Source organism: Haliaeetus albicilla, chromosome 7 (genome assembly GCF_947461875.1).
Source record: "Haliaeetus albicilla chromosome 7, bHalAlb1.1, whole genome shotgun sequence".
Classification (NCBI taxonomy): Eukaryota; Metazoa; Chordata; class Aves; order Accipitriformes; family Accipitridae; genus Haliaeetus; species Haliaeetus albicilla.
This window is the reverse complement of record NC_091489.1, coordinates 11,807,019-11,831,801: the sequence shown is the minus strand read 5'-3', so window position 1 is coordinate 11,831,801 and position 24,783 is coordinate 11,807,019. Positions and strand designations below refer to the sequence as shown.

Here is a 24,783-nt window from a genome sequence, read left to right as displayed (position 1 = left end):
ACAGACAGTGTAAGAAATGAGAGGGACTTCTGTTGCATAAGAAAACCATAAACATACCTCTCCTGCCTGGTTAATCATCCACACCAATGGGATTAGTATGAACACAGAATTTCAGCATTAGTATTTCGGTAGGGCCCTATGTAGAAAGTTAGATTTGTGACTCTGCAAAAGTTTAGTGCGCAGCAACAGAAAGTGCCTTTAAACGTGTTTTACCTGTACGTAAATGTAATCACAACTCCAATTTCTGGACATTCACACTTCCCCTTAGAACCCTTTTAGCTACAGCAATTAGGCAGAAACTGAAGATGCAACTGGTGATGTTAAGTTGGTACAGAGCCTCAGTGATTCCTCCTGTGAAATCTCCACCACCTGCACAAATTTTGGATAATAAACCAGACATAAAAGCTAATGAGCTGGAAATTACATAAGGCTAGACCTATCAGTACAATTTAGGAGAAATCCCACAAAGCAATTGATTCTTGCAGAGATTGTGATCTCTAGAGCCCCTTCTTGGATACTAATGCTGTGGAAAAATAATCTGTCTTTTTCAAACGATTCTTCCCATTTAGTCAGTTAGAAACACAGTCAGCACTGACAAACACCTGGGATGGTACCAGTGACAAAAAATCGAAGGTTTTAAAATAAATTTGGCACTAAGCATCACTGTGTTGCTAGTTTACTGTTAGAGTTGAGTAAATTGAGGCTTCCACTCGGTAGATGCTGTAGGTTAAGTATATTGCTAGATCCTAAACAGCTGTTAAGGACACAAAGGCACAACATTCAGACAGAATTACAATTCAGACAGACCACTAAGATAGTAGTTTGTTCCTATGGGAATGAACGGTTAACAATAGTTTCTGGGACAATTAAAAGCAACTTGATTATTAGGGTTTTGGCCCCTTTATGCCAAAGCTTTTTGATGGGACCTGTAAGGCTTGCCAAGTTGGAATAGGACTTAATGAGGAAAAATGTAGGAAAATTAATGTAGGAAAAAAAATGAAATTTTGTGGCAGTAAAAGATGACCGGATTATAGGGAAGGCTTTTAAGGCAATTCTAGGATAAGGAGTCATTTTGGCAAAGGAAACTAGTTTATTGTTAATTCCTTAGGAGGCTTAGGGTGACACTTAAAACTAAATTTAGGGTTATGGCAATGGCCCAACAGTGGAAGTACTTCATGAACTGCAAGCCCAAACAGTAACAGTAAATGTAACACCACCCCCCCACCCCCCGCTTTAGCTAAAATTCCAGTTTAGGAGATGACAAATCCATGGACCATGCAAATCTAGCAATGGAAAAAAACACACATTTGTCTTTGCTTCTGAGCTTAAACCCAAACCTTATGGTACCTATAGCTCACCAGTCTCAGATCTAACTAGAATCCATTTTATCCTGTCTACAGCCCTCGCTCTCAGTCCATAATTTCATCAATAAAAATTGCTCTCCTATTCCCACTAACCCAAGCCATGGGATTTCCAAGTCCCAAGCCAATCTCCAGTTCTAGTTGTTATTTCAGTCTTGCAGGATCCAGCAATAAATCCAGTTTTTCAGCCTTTCTTGTTTGACCTCTCTGTGCTAACCCTAATCTGAACTAGGGGTTTTGAGGAAAGAGCAGGAAGTCAAGTTTGTCGCTTTCTGTCATCTTTAACCTTAATCTAACACCCAATATTGACAGGCACAAAACGGATTAAGGCAGAGCCTCGAGAAGAAATGGACTGATTATTTTTAAAGCTAGTATTTGGCCCATCAGAGTCTAAAGAACAATTTTTTTATTGTTCCACATGGCTTACAGGTCTAAGATGAGGACTCGGTACTTACAGGCACAAAGAAGTTAAGGTTTGTCTGAAGATACTTGTGTTGCTGGTTTCTCTTTACATTGGGGCTTAGACAACAGCCAGGAACTAAACTACATCAGATGTATTGTTGGATCCTGCAGTTTCTTAGCTGGGGCTGTGACTGGAACGAACAGAAGCATACAGTTTTACATAGACACAATATGCTGGGGTGCTTTTTAGGGCTACTGTCAAGCTTGAACTTTGGGATAAAACCCCAAAGTTCATTGTTACATTCTGTATTGCCCATGATTGTAAAATGAAGGTGTATGGTAAAGGGGTAGATATTTGAAAGACACAATTATGAGATAGGTTATGGGTTACTCGACTGCAAGGTTAAGCAAAGGCAAAGATTAAAATGTAATGCTCTGTTCCACAAAGGCAGCAGTGCTACAGCAAGGGCTGGCGCTAGCAGAAATGCATGGAGGACAGCCAGAACTGCCTTAGCTTTGGTTACGTCTGGAGAAGCGGTGGTGTGTCGCTTACACAAGTTCAATGAGGATCAGTGAAAATGAGCTAGAGCACTCTTAAATTTGGCAGCGCAAACACTTCAGCGTGTCGTCGTCCCTGAACACAGGAAACAAGCAGCCATCTTTTGAGGCAGGATTTCTTTTGACTCATTGAAAGGCCTTCATCCTGTTCCCAGAACTTGACCTAAATAAAGTTACCGCTCCTCCGTTTCTGTCCTTTAACCACTTCTGAAATGGGTGTATTCAGAGGAGCGCCCTATAAATGGTTGGATTGCATCCTCTTTCTCAGTCATTCTTTGCAAGCCCTGAATATTGCTACATGTAGGAGTTGCCAAATTACAGCCAGAAGGGCAAAACAGACTGCCCACAGTTGGGAGCATTTTTTAAAAGGCTTTCTACCTCCCCCAGATTGCCGCATTTCTGGCCTCACCACGACTACCTGCCCGTCTGCAGAGAAGATACCAACATGACGGAGGCTATCTGAGGCTAAACTTTGTTCGTGACGCTGCGCGTACGGCAGTCATTTAGTGATGTGTTTGCTGCGCTCAATGAAGTCCGGGCTGCCAGGAGAAATCGCAGTAGCTTCCTTTAACAAAGCAGTAACGCTCGCTTGCCAAAGCCCGTATACGTAACGCGCCTGGAAACCCTAGTATTTACCGGCAGAGGCGACCCTCTGCCCCAGCCCTAATTTCAGGAGGCCACGCGCTCCCAACCGCTGTTCTGGGAGGGAAGCCTCCCCAGCCGCGGGCGGGCGGGCGGGCCGTCCGCGAGCCCTCCCCTCACAGCCCGGGCCAAGCCCTGGCGGGACGAGGGGCCGTTCCCGCCTCCCGCCCCGCCCCGCCCCGCCGGGACGAGGGGCCGTTCCCGCCTCCCGCTGCCCGCCTCCCGCCCCGCCCCGCCCCGCCCCGCCGGGACGAGGGGCCGTTCCCGCCTCCCGCTGCCCTCCTCCCGCCCCGCCCCGCCCCGCCGGACGTGCGGCGCGGCCTAAGGGCGGAGTCCCCCCCGCAGCCGCAGCCGGAGGCCGCTGCCATGCTCTTCCGTTTCGGCGTGGTGCTGCCGGCCCGCATGACGGAGGGCGGCGGTTCGCTGCTGGTGGCCGGCTCTCGGCCGGAGCTGGGCGGGTGGGACCCGCAGCGCGCCCTGCCCATGCAACCGGCCCGGCCGACCGCCCCGCTGCCTGCCCAGGAGCCGGCGCTGTGGCTGGCGGAGGTGGCGCTGCCGGGCGAGGACGCCGCCAGCCCCTTCTGGTACAAGTTCCTCCGGCGGCAGGGCGGCGAACTCCTCTGGGAAGGTAACGGGCGGGCCGGGAGGCTGGTGGGAGCGGAGCGGAGCGGAGCGGGCCGGCCCGGCGCCGCCCGGCCCTCGGGTGGGCCTGGAGGGGCGGAGCGGCGGTGGCAGCTCCGCTCCTTGAGGGCTCGCCGGCGGCTCCGCCTCCCGCCCGGAGCCCCGCAGCGTCGGCCGGGAGGGCTGTCCCGCTCCAGCCGGGCCCCGGCCGGAGCTCGGCGCTGCCGGCGGCGCCTCCCGCCCGGGGAAGGCCCGAACTGCGCTGGCAGGTCGAACCTCCTGGGCTGTCGTGACATGACGCGAGCGCTCGCTAACGAGGCGGGTTGTGACCGTGCGGCGGGGGAGGGCGAGCGCGGAAGGAAGGCTCTCTGCGGGGCTGGTGAAAGTTCTGTGAGGCGGGTCCGTTATTTCTTGCTTGCTTCAGGCATCCCTTGTCCTGATGTGCTGTGTTCTTTCTCTCCCCAGAAGTAAAGAATTCAGAACTTCTTACTTGCCCGTTAAGGAGGTGTGATTTGTTACTTGTATTTCAGGAAGCTGAAATGTCACCGTGGCATTTTCAGGCTGGTAAATTTTACCGTTGGAATTGCTGACAAAAAAAACAAAATAGGGAAGAGTTCTGTCACGACTTTTCCGGTCTTCTTGCTGTCTCAGTAGTACTTTCACCATGAACTTCTCCTGTTGCGTGTTGTCAAATGTTGAATAACTTTAGTCAGTTCCCGTCTGCTCTTCTGGTATATTTAAGTATCTTAAATAAGAGAGAACACTCATTAAATTGTATGCCAAGTCAAATAAAGCTCTAAATGTACCTTTTGTCACTGAGGAATGGATCGGACTTGGTGAAAGGAAGACGGATGACTAGGTAATTTGTGAGGGGTTTTTTTGTAACTGATAAAATAGTTCTATAATCCATATACCAAAATAACACATTGTAGAGCAGTTGCTCTTCACCCGTATTAAGAACACATATCACACTTTTAAACTGCTGTTCTGTCACATAAGACTAAAACATGCATGTCATCATAACTGTTGCATTTGGTTTTTCTTCTTTATACTAATAAAAGACTACGTGTTAATAGTACATTCATAGGAGTTTACATCATGAAGTACTATTTACACCATGTAATTGTTTTGTTTAGCAGCTAAAATAAATAGTACATTCTGCCTGCTTTAACCATGTTTTTCTTTTGCAGAAATGCAGGAAAAGTGAATTTATGGAATAAAAATCTTTGCATCTGTCCAAGGAAGCAGAATTGGGTCTCTTTTGAAGGTGCCAAGTTGTGCATAATATGCCAGTCATATGGGTATATAAAGAGGTCCTCACCACACACAGAATATAGAAATAATAATAGAGTGTTCCAGTCTCTATAGAGAATCTGCAACTGTAAGGTGATGGTTACTGTCTAGTTTGGAAGTAATGATATCTCAAGGTATTTGTCCAGACCTGGGAGTGCATTGAGTAAATGTAGTCTGTTGAGTAATAAACATACTCTGTTTTGGCAGTAGTGCTACTGATGCAGTTTTAGGATTAACCTATGTGGGATTCTGTTCTTGTCATTGTGGATGCTCAGCAGTTTGAGCTTATTGCTTAGCTAGAATGATAGAAAACAAATGGGCATATCATCCAAATGTGGAGGGTTTTTTTAATTAGTCATTCATATCAATCATTTTTTTCTAAGTTGTTATTTACCAGAAAGAACTAAATTTGCTTAAAGCCTGAAATTTATTGTATTACATGAAGGGAGCTTAAGGATGTTTTTCTATCCAATAATTAAGCAATATCTTGCAGTCTTTTATGTCTTTTGTTTTAATGATTTTTTTTTTTTCCAACTGTAGATCAATGAAAGTTTTGGCTGTCATCTGTTTATTCCTGTAAAAATCACAGTTTGAAAAGACACCTACCTTTTTTAAAAAAAGAACAAAACTTTTTTTTGGTGATAAGCAAATGCTTAGTATCCTGTGTGTTTAGAATTAAAAATGTGCTTTGGGAGACATTTAGCAGTTACACAACATCTGGAATTTTGAAGACATGGTCATGAGGGATAGAGGAAAGTGCAGAATGATACTTGCTCTAAATTTATGAGTTGGGGCATTCATCTGTAACCACAGAAACTCCTGTCCAATTATGGATGTCAGATGTTTACATATATTGGATGTGAAATAATGTGCTATATTTAAGAAAATTACTCCCAGTTTTTGTGTCAGTATACTTCATGTGAGAATTCCACTAGTAATGCATATTATTTTTTTTATAATACTACAGTACATGTTGCATCATATGTTTTAAGTTTAGTTCATCCTTACAGTCATTCCAACGCAGTTGGGAAAGTGAAGGATAAAGTAAGGGTATTTATTTCTGTGGGCTGGAAGAGTCAAAGTCATGAGCCAGTGTTCTGTGGCCTTTGGGTTCTGCCAGGTAGTCTGGTAGGAAGCCTTCAGGCAAGACTTGGCCTGCGGGAGGGTTGCTGGCTTGTTGCTCGTGTCTGGAGGGAACTAGTTCCCCTCTCTAGGAGGATGAGGTGGGAGAGGAGGCTTCTCTTGTGCTCCTGAAGGGTCAGATGCTTACCTCTGCTATCCTAGGGAGATGATGCCAGCCTACATCCCCGGCCTGTCACTTAAAGCTGTTGGGCTCTTCTGGCTCAAATCACACGATTTCTGTATGCGCTCTGGCCCAAGTGAGGTTTCTACAGGGATGGTATGTTACTTGCCTGCTGTGAGCTCATCTGGAGGGCCTGTTACCCAGGAGAGTTTTTGACTGTGTTACAGTATCTGTGGAAAACAGGTTGGTTATGTTGAGCTTTAGAACCTGGGAATACGTTTACCTGTTAGAAAAAATAAATGAGTGTATATAACTTCCCCCCCCCCCCCCCCCCCAACTGCATCCTATGTGTCTTTCTGTGTACTTTGCTTTTGATGTAGATTCTTCAGAACTGGGTTTATTTATGTGTCTTTCAGCTTGGAAAGTAAAAGTATATTGTGCCTCCTGTAAAAACTAAATAAATACAAGATGAAACTTACGCTTGAATTTATTTTTGTGAATTTATGCTTCAACACTCATCTATGCCTTTTTTCCCCTTTACTCTGGTCTAAATAAACTGTAGGTGCTATAGAAGATACATGTTCTATAAAAGGACAGAGGAGTTGCTAAGGGTATGCCCCAAACTGTATTCTGAGATGATGGAATACAGTCTATTGAAACCTTATGCTTTGAGAAGGGGAAGAAATATATATAAAAATTATAAGCTTATATTCTAAAATGTTGATCCATTTTCACATAACCATTAGTTTGATGTAGTTGGTGCTTGACTGAAGCTTGATGGATACAGTATTGCCAGTTAAAGCTGAAAAGCACGATCAACCTACCTTTTAGTAATTTGTACAGGTGAGCAGAGCCTGATTCCTTCCAAAAAAACCCATCTCTAGTTTTGGGGAGGTGGGGAGGAGAGAAGAGGAGGTGTCTTGTTTGCACTTACATGCTGCTGTTCTTTGTAGTTTCTTGGGGGCCCAGAGCAAACAATGCAACACAGTTCGATTTAGAAACGGTCAGGTTACGCAGCCTGTGCCTAGGTACGTTGGCTTTCCAACATTTCCAGTTCATGTTCCTGTGAGCTTGTTAGTTGCAGTTTAAGCCACCTGTTGGACATTGTAGACTTCTGATGATAGTTCAAAAAGCCTGGTACATTTATGGAGTAATAAAGGTTTTCATAAGACCATAATGTAATTAGTGAAAATATCGGAAGTAAAATTTGCTCATGGCTTTCAAGAGTTGAGCACCTGATTGGCTGAAAACATTGGTGATGGTAAGGCACATTAAAATTCATTTTTAAAGTGGCAGTGTGTTGAAACCTAAACCAGTCTCACTTGTTGGCCTCAACTTCGTGGAACAAACCAGGTATAATTTCTTATTTTAATGAGGGAGGTTCTTTAAGGGCTGTGTGGGAAGTTAATACCTAGTTGCCTTTTGAGTTGGAGAGATTGGAACAGAATAAAAAATATTTTGGGCTAAGCCATAGCAGGATAAAAGCAATGTAAAAATTCTTTGAGGCCATTCTGGAGAAGTACAGTTGGACGCACATTATTTTTCTGTAACTGAGATGCATCTCTTTTCCTTTCTTTCCCAAAGCTAATCTACAGGTCCCCAAATTAGGTAGCAGTTCTGTTATTAAAAGAAAAGAAAAAATCCCAAAACCTGGAGAGGGTAACGTTTCTTCATACTTCTTTTAATGCAGATATTTTATATAGTGTTGTTCCCACTGGGTGTCGCCATTTTACCTGTGTATAGCCAGCGACTGCCTGGTTTCTTGCAGCTACTTGCACATTTCATCAGTATTTAGTGTAATCCGTTTTGCTTTTGAAAATAATCCAGGGCTTTACCTGCTTCCACCATCCCAGTCTTGTTCTGAAGTAGGTAGGGACTAGGAAGGAACATAAAACACGATTGGATGTTGGTAGCTGAATAATTGTGCATAATATGCATTTTGTTTGTGCAACGCTGTTGCTTTCTGGACAATGCTGGATGCCTTAACACGTTTCAGATGTGAGGAAACTTTATGAGTAAAAGTGGGTAACTTTGAAATCTACCACCCAATACCTCTTTAATGAATGGAGAGAAACTTTTGTTTACAAAGCACAATAGCTCCTGGTGTTTTTGTTCTTCAGCCCCCTCAAGACACATACTTAGTTTAGCATGGATTATGGTAGAACTAATTGGTAGCAAGTTTGTCATTACTTCCTATCTGTGTGCCAGCATTAACCAGCTTAGACTGAGCAGACTACTGGAGATCAATACAACAACGGAGAGGGGAGAGGGGCCCATGAAACTGCAAAATTAGAAGAATAAAAATAAGTATGTACACGTGCGTTCCTCTGGATTTGGCAGGTATGTGTCATATCCCACCTGCAGAGATAATTGGGGGCCAGCTCTGACTGCTGTGAGAGCGTAATTAAAGCATTTGTGTTTATAATGGTAAAGTTACAATAAATGCATTGTTTATGCAAATTCTTGATTTATTTACCGTTTTTCCCACCCCACACTTCAATCTCTGCCCTCACTTCCAAGTGACAGCAGTATGCAATATGGATCGAGAATTTATTTTCAATGGCGTGAAGCACTGAGAAGCAATAAGTAACTGGGATGATACTTTGGTTAAGATTTTACTGTGGTTACTCTTTTGATGTAGTTTGTTTCCTGCCTATAGTTCACTTTTCTGGTATGGTAGAAAGTAACAGTCAGTAATACATAGTACAATGCCATAGAGAGTTTCAAAGCAGTTAGGAAGACTGTATTACATTATACATTTTGTTGCTATCAGCCATTATTCTATCATCTGCATTCCCTTCATTATTTCCACCATCTGTCTGAGAAGAACCTCTTTTTTACATGAGCTGAATTCCCTTTTAGTTGCTTTTCTCTGGCCTAATCTACATCATTAGACTGGGCATTTGGTTAAAAACTCTTAGTATGGTAGCAGCTCCCACTGAGAAACACCTGTGCCTAAGCAGACCTAGACAGAGAAATAAAACATGTTTCTGAAAGTTGCCTTTGAAAACTCTTATTTTCTCATCTCTGATTTAAAACCAAAAAAAGCCTTGTTGATTAACACCATTAAGTGCTGAGGAGGGCTTTCTGGTAAACCCCTTAGTTCTAATTCTGGCATAATTAAAAAAAAATCCATAAAAAGAATTCTCTTAGGAGTAGACTAATAGACTAAAAAAATCTCAAATTCAGCCTGGTTTTTAATAGATTTAAAACTTGTTTCCTTGGTTGTATGTATCAGCCCTACCAAAAGAATTTGAAACAGCCCGCTTTAAGTCTGGTAGAAAATAAACGTGCTGGGTATGATAGAAATACTTGTCTGCTTTTTGGATATCTCTTTGAGGCTGGCAAATGCAAGGAAACATTTCTGAAAATCAAACCCGTCATGGAGAAGGAGTTAGTGAACTAGGTGTGGCAAATTAACAATTTTGCTGTATAGTAATATTAGGTATTCAAGTAAAACAATAAATTCATCTACTGTTTTCAGAATCTAAAGGGAAGATGGTTTATTGACAGCAAAAAAAAGTAGCATTAAAAAGCAATGTAGGCATACTTCTATTAAGCATACAAATAAGGGTTAGTACCTGACATAGAGAATTCAAATGTTGTGTTTGGTGCTGTTTGGCAGAGGTGTAAAACCAAAGGGCAGCTATTCGGGGGCTTTGCTGAGGCTTCAGGAAGGTGGGACTCCAGTCTAAGAGCCGGTGCCAGACTCAAAACTGCCAAAATCCCTGACCTCGCTCAGTTCCGTGAGGGGAATTCAGCCTTCCCCCGCTCTGCTTTTTAACAATCGATAGCAATTCAGCCTTGGTGGGATTGGGACAGATCCTATTTCAGGATATCGGAGATTGAATTTCGTTCAGACAGTTAGGCAGCAGGGAGACCTTAACATCAGAATCTGGTGTGAAGGATAAGTAAATTTGAATATTTGAAGTGTAGTGAAGGAAGCTCAATTAGAGTAATGTCTGATAATGACACCATGCAGTAGCACGTTTGGATAACTGTGAGAATTGTGTCCAAAATAGGACTTGAGGTTTTTCTTTGTTGTAATGTTGGTATGAAAGATAAGGAAGCTAGCAAATACTTAATCTTAAATCCTTAATCTTAAATCCTTCATTTCAGAGATTATTTTTTTTGTATGTTTCCTTTAGTTCCTGTTGTTCTATTACTTTTTTTCTTTTTTTAAATCTTCTATTCCTGAACCCCTCCCTGTTCTTCTGCCCCCAGAGTGTTGATAGTGCTTATGATGTTATTAAACTCTTCCAGGGGAATTTCTAAGCATGAACTCAAGATGTTCATTTACCTTGTTAAAGGACCTCATTTAGTATTGCAAATGTAATTATTTATAATATTTAGGCTTACTTAAAATTTTGACTTGACACGTAAAGCCTGCTGGTTCATGCAAAATTTATGGCAGATTAAAAAAGTAAGTCTTTGCTCTTACTGATCTGTAAGTAGGTGATCTGAAAATTGCCTTGGCTGCTTGCTGTTTGGAGTTTTTTAGCTGCCATTGAAGCTAATGTGCATATCTAAGGTCATCCACGTAGCCCTGTGGTTTTTCAAAGGTTGCACTGAACTGAGGAACACGCTGACCTTGCTGGGGTTTGGAGGTTTGGAAGTCGTACGCCTGTGGTGTAGGATTTGGCTAAGGCAGGGATGAGATAAACGGCACCTCTATGGCTGCTGCTGTGCCCTGGAGTTTCTACATACCTTCCCTCACGCAGGAAAAAACAGAAAAAAATTAAAACTTCCAGCAAGGTATGCGACAAGGTGATAGCTGGGAGAGCTGTGGCTGAGCAGTACACTAAGTGGCTTTGCTGCAAAGAGCTCTGCCGAGGCAGTGGAAGAGGCAATCTTATTTTTTTCATTCATTCATGGTTATTTTTATGCACCACACTTAATGGTGCTGAGAAATTTCATTGACCCAGATTTTGCTCGTTATTTTTTAAGATCAAGCTGATAATTTCACTAGTCTGGCTGTTCCAGAACATCATGCAATCCGTGTGCAGTTGTCCTCTGTGTCAAGATGAGTCTGTGCCTTTGGCAGACTATTGGATTATACTTTTTTCATCTCTTCAGTACAGCTGTAATAAAATAGTAACTGAAGGTTTTCCTTTGTATTCTGTTATTGTATGTGATTAGATTGAATTTCAGAAGATCCTCTTCTGGTCCCCACTTATCTTCTTTCAGTCCTTGATCTTTGGACATATTTTCCTTACTTTATCATCATCTCTTTTTCCTTTGTTTTGTTCTTGTCTCTGTCTTTTGCTACTGCCATTTATCAGTTATGTGGAGATCTTTGGTTTTAATCTTTTGTTTGGTTGTTTGTGCAGCCAGCTGCCTTCATATGGCGCTTTGATCATCCTTCATATGCACTAAACCAGGAGCCATAAGTCCTCATTCTGGAGCTTATTGAAGGAAAAAGAGCACTACCCTAGCGGTCAAACTAGGACCTGTATCTTCTAATAAACTCTTCCAAATTCCTTTTGTTCTTTGATTAGGAAAGTCTATGTGATCAATTAACAAGAGGATCAGTACTGTTCAGATATTTAACCTTTTTTATGGTTGAATTTTACAGGTTTTCAAATGATTGTGTATTTGCCTCCCAAAAATAAATAATTAAACCAATGTTCTGCCACTTGGAACAATATGAATAAAAACAAGGTGAAGAAAAATATTAATGTAGAAGTGGTTTGAGCTGTAAAAACATGTGTTTCCTGTTGGGTATTGCCCTTTCTCAAAGGGCATTTGTGCTTGTTTTCTTTTCTGCAAAGATGAACAGGCGAGTGGAAAACAGATTTGATTTTCTTTGCCTTACTACTGGCTCTAGGAACAGAAAAGTTGAAATGCTGTTAAAATTCCCCCAAATCTTTGAGGCTGCACAATGCTTTCTTGACTATAAAAAAAAAATAATACAAATTTCACCCAAATAATTGTTTATTTCATATTAAAAGTACCTGGAAGCCTACCCAGTGGTCTGGTGTTTTGTGCTGTGAGTAACGTGTGAGTTCTGAGACTGGAGCTCGTCTCGCAAATGCTGGTGAGGAGGTGCACGACTGCTGTGCCTGAGCGGAGTGTTTAAATGGGAGTTGTGATGAATTCCCACTCTGGGGACTGGTGGAATCGGAGAGGGGGAGTGTGGTGTGGTTATTCAAAGTATCTTGAAGTCTTCGTCCAAGGTTTGGGTAAGCTTGGGGAGACTAGTCAGTGTAAGGGGACAGATGAATTTACACGAACAATTTATGCACCAAAGGGTTCCTTTTGGTGAGAATTTGCCTCGCAGCTCCCCTGGGGATTCTGCCGTGTGCCCTCACGCTCAGCACTGTTACGCTTCCAGCTGTTGCCCTCCTAATGGAGTGAAGTCTAGAGAACGCAGCTGGTAAAAGGGGACACGAAGTCCTCCGGCCGTTCCATCTCTGCGTGAGCGGTATGTGCCTGGGACTGGCCGGTGATGCACGCTTGGTTGCTGGTAAAGATGTGACGTGCCACTTGCGGTCCTGGAAGCGTGTTGGACTGCAGCAACCTAAACCCTGGACCTTCTCTGTTTGTGCCGTGCCAGACGGTGATGTAGAGACATCCTGGCAGATGTGGTTGCCCAGCACAGTCAGGATCGCCTTCCCAGCATGTAAGTGGGGGCCTTTCCAAGCTTCAGGTGCAGAAACTAAACTTCAGCACTTAGGCCTTCAGTTTTGTTAACTTCATGAAATGCTTTGTGCAATTTGAGAAGCGAGCGACAAAGCTGAGCGTAGTTTCTGTGGGGAAGGGCTGCTGCATCTTGAATTCTTAGTGAAGTTACTTAGAAAATACAAAGGTGCGGTGGTCTTTCAGATAAAGCAGATAATGGTGACTTGTGGGGTAGGACAGGCTTGAGGTTTAAGTGGAGTAGGAAGTTGGTGTGGGTATGAGCAGCTTTGGACGTGAGCAGGCACATCCAGACTCTGCGCGCAGGCAGTCTCGGGGCGCTTCTGTCTGCACCGGCCGCTGTCTCTTCTCTCTGGTGCCTGAGCAGAAGGTAAGAAATTAGAAAGGGCAGCAACATGCTTCTCATGCACTGAGAAGAGTCAGATTCTGCAGAGCTTGGTCCCACTGCCTTTATCACGTGCTCTGTTTCCTCCCAAACTACCCAACAGCCCTGGACTCGAGAGGGAGAGCGAGGAAGAGGTCGTCTTTGATCCGTGGGGCTGTTGGTCACTGCCTGTAGCGAACACCCTGCCCAGCTCGCTGTCCTGGGCTTGGGAAAGTCTCCGTGCTCCAGGGATCCAAACCCAGAAAGGACTTTGCTTGGCCTGTCGTGGTGAGGGAGGGGAGAGTAAGTGTTTTGCTCAGTGTGTCAGATTTTTATCCTGCCTCTGAAAGCTATTTTGTTCTTGGCGTGAGCTCTTCCAGCGCTTGTGAGAAGTCTTGGGCTGGCTTGTCTGTAAGTCTACCACAGTTGAGATGCAAGGATTCTGCTCCCTAAGCAGAGCTAAGGGGCTAAGATGGAACTAAGGCACGTTTTGCCTGGACGTACCTCGCACCATGAGGTTGATGCACCTTGCCTCAGCCAGAGGAAAGTCATGAGAAAAGTTTAAAAAAAATAGGGGTTGACAAGGAAGGACTGAGGGTTATCCAGCAAATGATTTCTGCTCATCACCCAACCTGTGCCCATTTTCCTAGCTGTATACATTCTGCAAATATGTAACAGAGCATGTAAGTGATGCTAATTGTTTGCTATTTAAAACATGGGTTATGATCAGTTACCTTGAATGAAAGCTGGTTTCATTGGTTGACTTTTATTTTTGTATTAAATGACTCTGGAAGATAAAGTTGAGAGAATTCAATCTAGCAGCTCTAAATTATCAGTGAGTTCTACATTACTCCTCCAAACTTGTCACCTGGCTCTACTTCTGAAACTATTTCCTTGCATTGTTGTTTTATGGCAATCAAAATATTATGGTTTTCCTGTGACAAACTGTGCTAGCAGAAGCATGATGTGACCTGATAGAAAAATTTTCTCTTCTTCTGAAACTTACTTGTTAAATGCGTCTTGTGAAGCAAACTGTAGTGAAAAACACCTGTGTATCATTTGGATATTACTTGGGTAGTGAGATCCTGATCATTTGTGGTAATTGCCTTCTTTCATAACTCTTGCAGGGGGAATAGGGAATTCAGCTGCCTGAACACAGTTCAGTGTGATCATACTGTTCTCTAAATTTGTATTTCTTGGAGATCGTAGCACTCTGCCCTTCCTGTCTAAAATTATATCACTCTATTTGTTGAATACATATTCAACAAGTACATGAATATATACATCCACAAATGAATATATATATGTTGAATATATATTCATATACACTGTGTTGCACAGATATCATATTTCAATAACAGGGTTGTTAATTCATAGATCAGTATATAACGTATGGAGTAGTAAAGAGCTATGCAATTCTCATGAAAAATGTCACAAATGCAAGCTGTTATTGTTTACCTGAGTATTACAGCCAAGACAGAAACATACCTTTTGAGATTCCTGTTTGACTGTAGGCCACAGCGGGAAGGTGAGGTTGAGTGGTGCAGAAAAATCAACAACAATAAATAACAATTGGAGAAGGAAGCTTTTCAGACTGAGATTTGATAAAAACTGTTTGAGGGAACGAATGAAGCGAATGCCTCGTGGCAATTTACTCTTGGCCCTGCTTTCACGTGTGTTTGTAGGCTAGGTAAGGGAATGAATAACAGTGAAGGTGAAAAGGTTACAAGGTAAGGAGGTTACTGCCATTTAAGAAGGCAGATGATAGAGAAGGAAGGAAAAAAAGAGCAAGAATTAAAGCTGGAGGAGAAGGAGGATGGACAGTAAAACTGGCAAATGACAGAAGCACATGCACCTCAAGCAGCAGCAGTCGGAAATGGGAAAGTAGGAAGCATGTCGTGGTACAACTGGGAACATGGAGACGAAGGCTGAGGCTTTGTTGTCTTTGTGGACTGACTCGCACCTTGAGGAAAGAAGAAATTAAGCAGGAGGGAGAGCTCATAGATTGTGATTACAAAAATTAATGCAGAAACCCTGGTGGGAGAGGAGGAACAGCTGTGAGCAATGGAAGGGGCGGTCCTTGCGGGAGCCAGAGTGGGTACAAGGGCACCTGCGTGCAAGGAGAAAGAGGGCTGGGAGCAGCAAAAGAGCCAGAGGGCCTGAGAACGTGGTTCAAAACTGCTAGGGTGCAGTGAGGGCTCCCCCGGGACGGAGGGCTGCAGGGACGCCTCGTGGGGCTGGCCGCAGGCAGCTGGGTGCCGCGGGGCAGTCCCAGTCCCAGCCCCAGTGTCGGGCACCTCCTGGGGATGGGGCTGAGGCTGGGAGGGGACATCTGCCCAAGGACATGTGCCCGAGGATGGGACACAGCCTTGTGATGGCAGGGCAGGGCCATGGGGACGTGCATCGCTGCAGACAGTTCTCGGAGAGTAAAATGGGGAAGGCGAGATGTGTTATTTGCCGTTGTAAAGGTTTTGCTGAATACGTGAAGTCAGTTAAGCATCATAAACATCCACAGGTTTTGTTACGCTGTTGTATTCGCTGATGTGTACTGCAGTCTTCAAATATTGTTAAAAAGTGGTATGAATGTGTAAACAATTAGAAATGTGAGAGAAAAACGTAGTGGCAAGATTTGTAGCTTCAGGAGCTATATACTGATCTTGTTCCCCTTACTTATCAAAAGCTATGTCCTGCCACTGCATATGATGCATAATGGTTCAGCAATATAGAAAGAAAAATAGTTTTCTGCCTAGGTTTTTCTTTTTCTTTTGGGTAAATAATAATACTTCACAATTATGATAAAATGTGCTGCATGTCATCTGGAAATAAGGAGATTGTTTGAGCTTTAGTATTAAATGTTAGTCTTATTCTCCAATCATTGCATTAATACATCTCCCAAAATTCTCTTGCTCTAGCAAATTTACCTAAATGTGGTACTTGGAAGCTGGTCATGCATTTACGTGCAGTGTGAAATTTTAAGATATTCCTTTGGGTGTAATTTTACTCAGAAATGTTCTAACATCATTAATATTGTATAAGTGTAACAGGCTTACATTAAAAGCAAGCCACAGACTAGGTCACTTCTAATCTGCACAATAATTCCTACATGGCAATTAGTATTACAGTAAGTATGTAAAATTTGGGGGGGGGACGACAGAATCTACATGTATGGAATTTTTGGAGGCTAGATAACCTTTTCATTGATGACACGACCCGGTTCAATTCAAGTTGCTTACTCTGGCATGGTATTAAAAATTGGTTTTCTGTACTAAAGCTCACACTACTGCTGTAAGAGAAGAAGAAGGGGTAATGGATATTAGATAGTGGAAACCATAAGAAAAAATTCTCACCTTAGACAGGGCCATTTTAGGTAATTGTGATCACTCACCATTGCAGATGTGACCATCTCTCTCTGGGTCACTTTGGGCAACTTTTACTGTGTATGAACAGACTCTGTAAGCAGGACGTGTACATCTGAAGAGTACGAAGTGATTGTTTATCGGTTAGCAAACGTAAAAGACAGGATTTAATGAGCTCCTAGGCTAGGTGCGGGTGTGCGTCCTGTCCCACGCAGGACACCTGAAGGGTCTTTGCTGGCCAGGCGGCTGTGAGTGAGGTGGAGGAGGACCCCCGGGCACTTCTCCCTGAAACACGTCTGCCTTGCTGCCAGGTTGCTGTCTGCAACCTGCTTCTTTTCTTCTTCGGGATTTGATGCCTTTCCACGTTGGTGTTTTTTCCTCTTGAATCCTTAAGGTGGTAACAAATCCGGTGTCACCAGTCCTACCTTTGTTTGCGGTTTTAGGGTTTACCTTTCTGCTCTTGCATGGCTGTACTCTGTGCTTTCTCCAAGGTCTTTCTCGTAGCTCAGCAATTTCATTAGAAGTAAGCCTGAGGCAAGGTGACGCTGCTGTGCTGTGTCAGAGCTACACCTCGGGCTGCAGCAAGCCGGACCCCCCAGAGGGAGGTCACACAGCAGAAACGTTGGATGCTGAGGTCACGTATTATCAGGCGCCAAATGAGGAACTTAATTATTCTTGAAATTTTAAGTGCCACAGTTGAGGATTTGGGAGTGTTATACAGCTTTAACGGGGTTTTTTTTGCAATAATTTGCAAAAATTTATTTTAATGCTGAACATTTGCTTTGTGGCAGTGCTTCTGAAACAACCATTTCAGGTGTTAATAATGTGTTATGAGAAATGCGGTTTGAACAGGCAGCAAACACCACTCCTGGCCTTAAATACTCAGTTCACGTCTCAGGCAAATCTTTCAGAAGATTTTCCAGATGCACAGCCTGCAATTGTCCTTTCTTCTGTTCTAGGTAATGGGCCCCATCATGATCGAAGTTGTGTTTACAACCAGAGCAACATAGTAGATGGAGTTTACTGCCTCCCAATAGCACACTGGATTGAAGTGTCTGGACATACTGATGAGATGAAACATACAACTGACTTCTATTTTAATATTGCAGGACATCAAGCTATCCATTACTCCAGGTAAAAGAAAAGTGCAGGGCTTGGCTGGTGTCAAGTATTCAAACAGAAAATCTGTACTGACATAATGTCAGCAAACTTTGAATTTGAAGTGGTGAATGGTAGTATGTATGTAACAGTAAAGTTTAACAAAGATTCAATGCCTCTTTGCAATTAAATGTCACTTTTGGCAATGAAAAGGAGAGATTCGGAGTTCAAGGATACTTGCAGCCTGTACAGGTGTGTTAAGCTGCATCATATCTGAAAATGACTAGTGGTAATTTATGGATACATTTATGAGGAACTGTCATTTTCAAATGCTTGTCCAAATACACATGTAAATATGCATGTAATATGTAATGTGTTTGGTTTGGGATTATTTTGCTGAAAAACATGTCCTGGGAAACAAAAAGAATATATTCCAGCACCAGAACTTTAGGGTGTTGCGTTATCGCTCCTGTGCGGCAGCAACTGCAATTAGTGACAGCTGTTATAGATGACTTCTGCTTCTGTGAATGCATTTAAAAAAAATACTAAAACTTAGACAAGTCTTAAAATGTTTGTACTTCCGTGCTGTTCACTTGAGTCCAGCGCCTCGCCAGTGAAGCATCCCAGCCTGAATTAGGAGACAATGAAGCTTAAAGAGAAGAGGGGTATCCGCCCTTTAGGGCTGCAGATAAAGGACAGGCTCTATTTAGAGCAGCAGCCTTAGCACTCGTGGTTAACACAGTGGCACTGAGGAATTTGGGACCATTTGTAACTTTTTTCCACATCTCCAGTCATGGATGTGGCAGCAAGTGTGTTGATTGATAATGGTTGCATGAATGCTGGCAGCCCTGATATGCCACGTGCAGCTGGTGTTGGTTATGGAGCAGCTAGTGATCCCAAAGGGATACGTATTTTTGGAAGAAATTAAAGCACCTCGTACTTTCCTTAGGTCATAGCATTGCTTTGTGTGAATTTCTCCAGACTACCGCTTCAGCGACGCCAACCTCACCGTCTTGCCTCCTCTTTCTACTCTTCTGTCTCCACCCTCCCACAGGGGAGGAAGCAGAATTGTCTTTTTCTTGTCAGAGTTGCAGTGTATGAGGTGAAGATTTCCTTCTCTTGCTATCTTTTGGAATAGCACGGATTCATAAACGCTGTTAGGCATATGTACGCATTCGTGTGGCTTGGTACCTTTTTCCTGAGACCCCCTCAAGCTGTATAATATGCCTGACAGACTATACTGTTATCTGTATCTTAAGCATCTGTATCCAGCGTCCTATCAGAGAAAAGATCTTGTTTATTCCAAAGCACAGACTTGTCAATCCCAAATAATCTTTGCTTGGCAGAGGAAGTTTGTGAGAAAGAAGAACAGCTGTCAGAAAGCGAATATCTAAGTACCAAAGGCTAACTTATCTTCCTTTCCAGAGGCAGCAGTGATCCATTTAATGCTGCCTTATCTGCGTTACTATGTGTTTCCAAGATTAGGTAAAAAGCTGCAGATTCCCCTAAAGAATATTTGAAGAAAATTTTCTGAGTTGTGTAGTCTTTTCCAGATGACGATCTCCTTCTCTGTTGCCCTCTCACACACACATACCTTCATTGCAAGGCAACCTTATATGTACATCTTCAGTAATTCTTATCTCATTTCTTTGAGCTATATTAAGTGAGCGAACCCCATAACAGTCCTGTCGCATAATTATTTTTAATACTTTGAAGATATGCAGCCTTAAATGACTTTTTAATTATTAACAGTTGGGAGCGGATTCACCGTTCTGCTGGTTATAACAAAGCAGCCCAAAAATACTGGCTGATGAAGATTTTGGGTTTTGGCAGAGCAGCTGAAGTGAGCTGATGAAAATGCCTTTATTTTGTAATGGATTTATTGATTCAGAAGAGTACTAGGGAGATTAATATCACCAAAAAGAAAAAAAAACAACAACGAAACCAACAACAAAAAAACAGAAGCAAAAAGCCAGTCCCTCTGCCTGTACGGTTAAAAGCTCAGTGTATGGTCGGATCATAGTTATCCAGCTAAGGTTCCTTTTTTGCACACTGTAACGGAGCAGCACTACTGCGGGAAGCTTTATGAGCACAAATTCCAAGTCCTGTCACCAGCTGTAGGTTCTTTACAGAACGGCAGCGGCTGGAGAGAAGTGATTTATCAATGAAAACTTCTGACATGAGCCCCTTCTCTATGTTCATCTCTGTCAAAATGGCCTCCCATGTGAGCCCTGGGACTGATTTTACTTGTCCTCTGTTTAATCACAACAATTAGAAACAGTTGCTCTGAGCTTCGTTACCACCTTGCTTCTTCATAAAACATGTGCCTCAACTTTAAAGGGGCTGCAGGAGGGTGAGAAGAGCCTGCTTCCTGCTGCTGCCAAAAATCGGTCTGAATAATACTGAGGCTGATGGCAATGCTCTGAGGAATCAGGTTTTTCTTATTCAGTACAGATGTGTTTGCTCATAAATCAGTGAATTTATGTTTAAACTCATATTTAGAGAACTCACATTGTGTTGGTCATTCAGGTTGGAGAGTATGTGATGTGTTTTTTAAGCATAGCAGGATTTGAATTAATTTTTTTTTTTTGAGTGTGAACTAGAGCTTGCCCGCAGCTGCAGAGTCATGACTGATACCTCTGTGCTGTTAGTGTTCGCTTGTTTTGGACGTGTAATGACACATATCACTGAAATCTGATTCAGGAGAAAATAACAGTCCCTTTCTCTTTCATGTTAGATATTACTGCAATAAGATGCCTTCAAATTGCAGAAGAGTTAGGACACTTGGGACCCTGTAATTTCCCAAAGCAAATTAGAGTTATTGTAATTTTTCTGGGAGAAGATTACTTCAGAAAACTTGTAAATCTGGGGTGTGTTAGCTCTGTTTCAGTTCCGTCTGTGAAAGGTGGAACTTCCTAATTCACAGCTGTTATACGCCTTATTTACATAAACCCCTCTGCAATTCTCAGAAGAAAGACATTGCATAAGAGCGAGACAGGGAGTGACCGCTGAAATTACAAAATCCTTAAGTAATATGTTGGAGACAATGATGCTTGATGGCAATATTAGGTGCTACGGGAATGAGTATCACCAAGAGGAAAAGCCATCTAGTTACAGTTTCCTATTTTCAGACTAATTTTAGGTTCCCAAATCCACCCCTGCCAAGTAGTGAGTTCCCATAGTTTTTGCCTACTCATTCAAATACGATGTATTTTAGGACACTTACTTTGATGCCATCTATGGGGTCTAATTTTTACTAATGCACACTTCAAATTTATTGTCTTCATAACTGTAATTTTATTCATTGTGTGTGCTTTTCGTGGGTCATATCTCCTAAATCTGATGAAGAAAAATCTTTTACATACTTTGCATGCTTTTGCAAAGCTTTGCATGTAAAAGGCAGCTAAACTGGATTCTGTAAGTGAATTCCTCGGACAACGACAGCTAATCTGTGACTGAAGTATTGTTATGGCTGCTAAACATTTTACAGGAAAATGTCCAGTGAGTTTAAAATGTAAAAGAATGTATTGGGGGAGTCACTACATGAGAGTAGCCGTGGGTCCTGACAACAATTTTTTGAGGTACAGTTTTTATGGTAGCTTTTTTGCACTTTAATATTAAGGCCATTAAATATAAATATTCCATATTTGTGGAGCAAGTGGGATGTTCCTGTAACTGGATATAATCCAAGAAATTGTGCAGTTGATGAACGAACATGTTGCTATCATCAGTGTTTATGTCCCTAATGTTTTCTGTAAGACAGAATAAATCAAAAGAAAAGGAACCCTTGTGCTTGGAAATACTATTTTTGTTCATTTGTTTCTTGATGGTTGCAAATTAAACTTAATTTATGCTGTAGTCTTTACAAATGCTTTGTAGCTTGTTGGCAAGACAGTTTCCTTCAACACTGCTGTAGTAATGTAGGTTATAACCTAAGGTAAGTGTTAAGTGGGAATGATCAGGAGAGTCACATAAAATGTGTGCTCCCGATTTGTACTAAAATATTAATGTAGATAGGTGAGTGGATGAGTAATGATCCAGGGCAAAATCCAGATGCTTCTTGTTTACCTTCTGGAGGCACTAAAGCAGTATTCTGCTGCTGAGCACTGAGTTTCCTTTTGTCTGTAGTAATTGTCCTGTGAAGAAAATAAGCGTTTACTTGATTGATAAGCGTCTTTAATTGGGGTGGAACACAAGAAGCTGCTTGAATACATTTTTGCGTGAGGATCACTGGAGAAGGGAAATAATGTAACTTCTGTTAACTTGTTTGGGTCATACGAGGCACAGTAATTGCTATTTGAATGTTAGAACACCGCTGGGATTGATGAATGTAAAGATATGTTTAAAGACATCTGCGGTAGGACTCAGCTTGAGATCAAGACCACTAGATTCATATGTCTATAAAGAGCAATTCAACTCACTTGTGACTAGATGTCTACTTTAGAGTGAACCGAAGAATTGAATTGGTCTCTAAACTCCGCTGACGCTGCTGCTGAGATCTCTATTGATTTGTAATGAGACATTAAACATCCTGTCTGGTTCCTTGAATGTTGATGTCTAGTGTCATTGGAGATGCTCTAAAGTTTCCTGCCTGGCTTCCAGCTGCCGCACTACAGGAGCGTGGTTCCTTACAGCTCCTTGGCCATGTCTGTGAGCCCCATCCAGATGTTCCAGATGCTACAGGATGTCTCCGATGTCAGTGGGAAGCTGTCCTTGGGCAATGCATTGAGCATTGCTGTGCCTGGAGACACTTGTTTGTAGATAAGCAGGGCTAGGTGTCTTCATCTTGATCTTGTATCCCATCCCTAGCCTGTATTAATGAATAATGTCCATCTCGGTTCAGCAGGAAGTCAGAATTACCTTTGAATTATGCAACTGGAAAAAAATGCAAGAGAGAGCGCTTTTATTTATTTTTACTCTTTAAGTTCTCTTCTGACTTATTGGTTTTAATTAATTCGCAAAATAAAATACCTTTCTGTTTTGAGTGTAATTCTGAAGTAATTTTTTTATTACTGAATTATAAAAAAAGCTTTAAAGAGGAATCTGTCACAAAACCCCCCTAGAGTGCAGCGAACTATGCTACTGTGGTAGAAAGCCGAACTGATACTTTATGCCTATGTTATGAATTAAGAGAAGAAGTGATGATGTCTACAGAGGTTACCGTAATTAACATTAAAAGCTGAGAGCTAGCTGTCCCCTGTGCCTAAAGAATGAGTACTTGTGGTATTAGAGAAAAGAATACGAAATAATAAGCTCTGGAACAAAAGTCTTCGATTGTCTTCTAGTAAAATAATCCTGATTAAAAATACTTAATAGGAGTTTGGCCTTTGATTTCAGTACTTGGGGCTCTAACTGTAAAGTTATCTGACCATTTTATACATTAAATAATGAAAATATTCTAAGCCACATTTTGTGATGTGTTTATCCCAGAAACTAGGACATTTGACCACTCGTTTGAATATTGTTTTATTATACTAAGCTATAGTCTTAAAGTAGTCTAAGTTAGAACCATTGTTTACTAACCAATGGGAATCATCTTTTATGGAATGATTTAAAGATTAATTCTTTGTTTTGCCCCTTGTGTATCTTCATTTATTTTTCTATATCACCCTCAACTGGACCTGTGAAATGCTTTTGCTAGTCTCTGCTGTGAAGAAAATGGGTTTCAAATCGACATAAGAAGTGACTTGTAAGCAATTTTTTATTTAAGTTCTTGAAAATTAAGAGGGAGTGTGAGGAAGTAAAAGCAAGAGTGAGAAGACAAACAAATTATGAGGTCAGAATTTTATCAGTTTTTAAAGCCTTTATTTGTTTACATTTATTTCATTTGGATGTATCTCTGTATTGGGTAACAAATGCATTTTTCTTCCACGTTTGTTGCCCATCCAAACAAAAAGTTTCTTCTTTCATGAACTCCCCACACTGTGCCCTCCCTAAAAATGGCTTGAAAACTTGAAAACTGATTCCGCTTTTCTGAGTTTTGTGATTTTGCATGGGCAGGATGGCACCTGGCTGGGATAACCTAAGCCAGGCTATCAGAGAGTTAGCTACGAATCCCGGTCCCATGAAGTGTGAACAGAAATACAGTGAGGGTGTGCCAGCAGTGCAGCCACAAACCGTGGTACCTGTGCAATGCTGGGGATGAGCTGGATCGCGGGAGCTCACTTTTCAGTCATTTTGGTTTTCTGAGTATTAGCAAATAGCTGTTGTCAGCACAGCTCCAGTTCCCTCGCCGTGACCTACCACCTCGAAAGGGGCTTGAAATGGGAACTCCTGGACGTCAGCTACTCATTTCTAATTGCATTTCTTGTGAGTGCCATAGTAACAAGCAAAATCTGGCATTAGAATGGGTGATGTAAATTTTGCCAGAAGAAAAAAATCACAGAGCTTTTAGGTTAAAGATTTTTACATGGCTATCATCAGTGTTTGAACTCCCAGTATTACTTCTACCTACAGTGACTGGTCTGTTAAATCTGATGAATGGCTACTAGCCAGCATGCTGCCGGGTTTGTTGCATACTGTAGCGGCTGAGAGACACAAAATACTGTCTATGTTGGGATGACACTGTTGAAGTAATGGCTGCTGGATGGTATATTATCTCTGTAAATATGATAAAATTGGGGGAGGGGATGATTTTGGCAGCAAATGGGACTGAAAACTATCAAACTTGTGAACTATTAATATTTTTATGTCAGCGATTTTTCAAATGGCAGGCATTAATATTCACCAGCTTTTCTGAGTGTTTTCTCTTTCTATAAAGCCACAAAATGTTTTGTCAGCATTATTGATAAATTAATATTTTTTAACAGTTTATATATATAGTCTAAACAGCATAACAGTTTAAGTGATCTAATGTGGAATTTTACATTGCCTTAGGTTATAGAGCGATTAGAATAATTCTTGATAGCCAATAAGGCCAAATCACATTGATATGTGGATTCCACATTTGATGAAAACCAAACTATTTCTAATGAAACACAGAATATTTTCACAGTTCAGAAACTACTGAATCCCCCAGAGTAATGCCTAGCACTCAGCTGTACTAGAAAGAAATGTCTTCCATGGCACCTTCACTACATCTTGTTTCCCTTTGTTATACTCCTCATGAAGGAAAGCAGGGTTGTGAAGTTCTTTCTGTTCCTTATCCCTGCAAAGAAAAAGGAAATCTTTTGGATGTTACACATTTGGAAAAGGGTTTTTTTTTTC

At 42.0% G+C, this 24,783-nt stretch overlaps 1 protein-coding gene across 2 annotated transcripts in view; it reads left to right on the top strand.

The window, feature by feature from the left end:
• The first annotated feature begins 3,297 nt into the window (after window positions 1-3,297).
• The window catches only part of EPM2A (EPM2A glucan phosphatase, laforin), a 41,387-nt gene continuing 19,901 nt past the window's right edge, over window positions 3,298-24,783 (top strand). The window contains exons 1-2 of one of the 2 annotated variants that reach the window (XM_069786938.1): window positions 3,298-3,591; window positions 17,439-17,613. In XM_069786938.1, coding sequence (XP_069643039.1) covers window positions 3,330-3,591; window positions 17,439-17,613 — 437 coding nt within the window. In that variant the 5' untranslated portion in view covers window positions 3,298-3,329. Of the gene's footprint in view, window positions 4,852-17,438; window positions 17,614-24,783 lie in introns of both variants that reach the window. The other variant, XM_069786939.1, reaches the window with a different exon arrangement.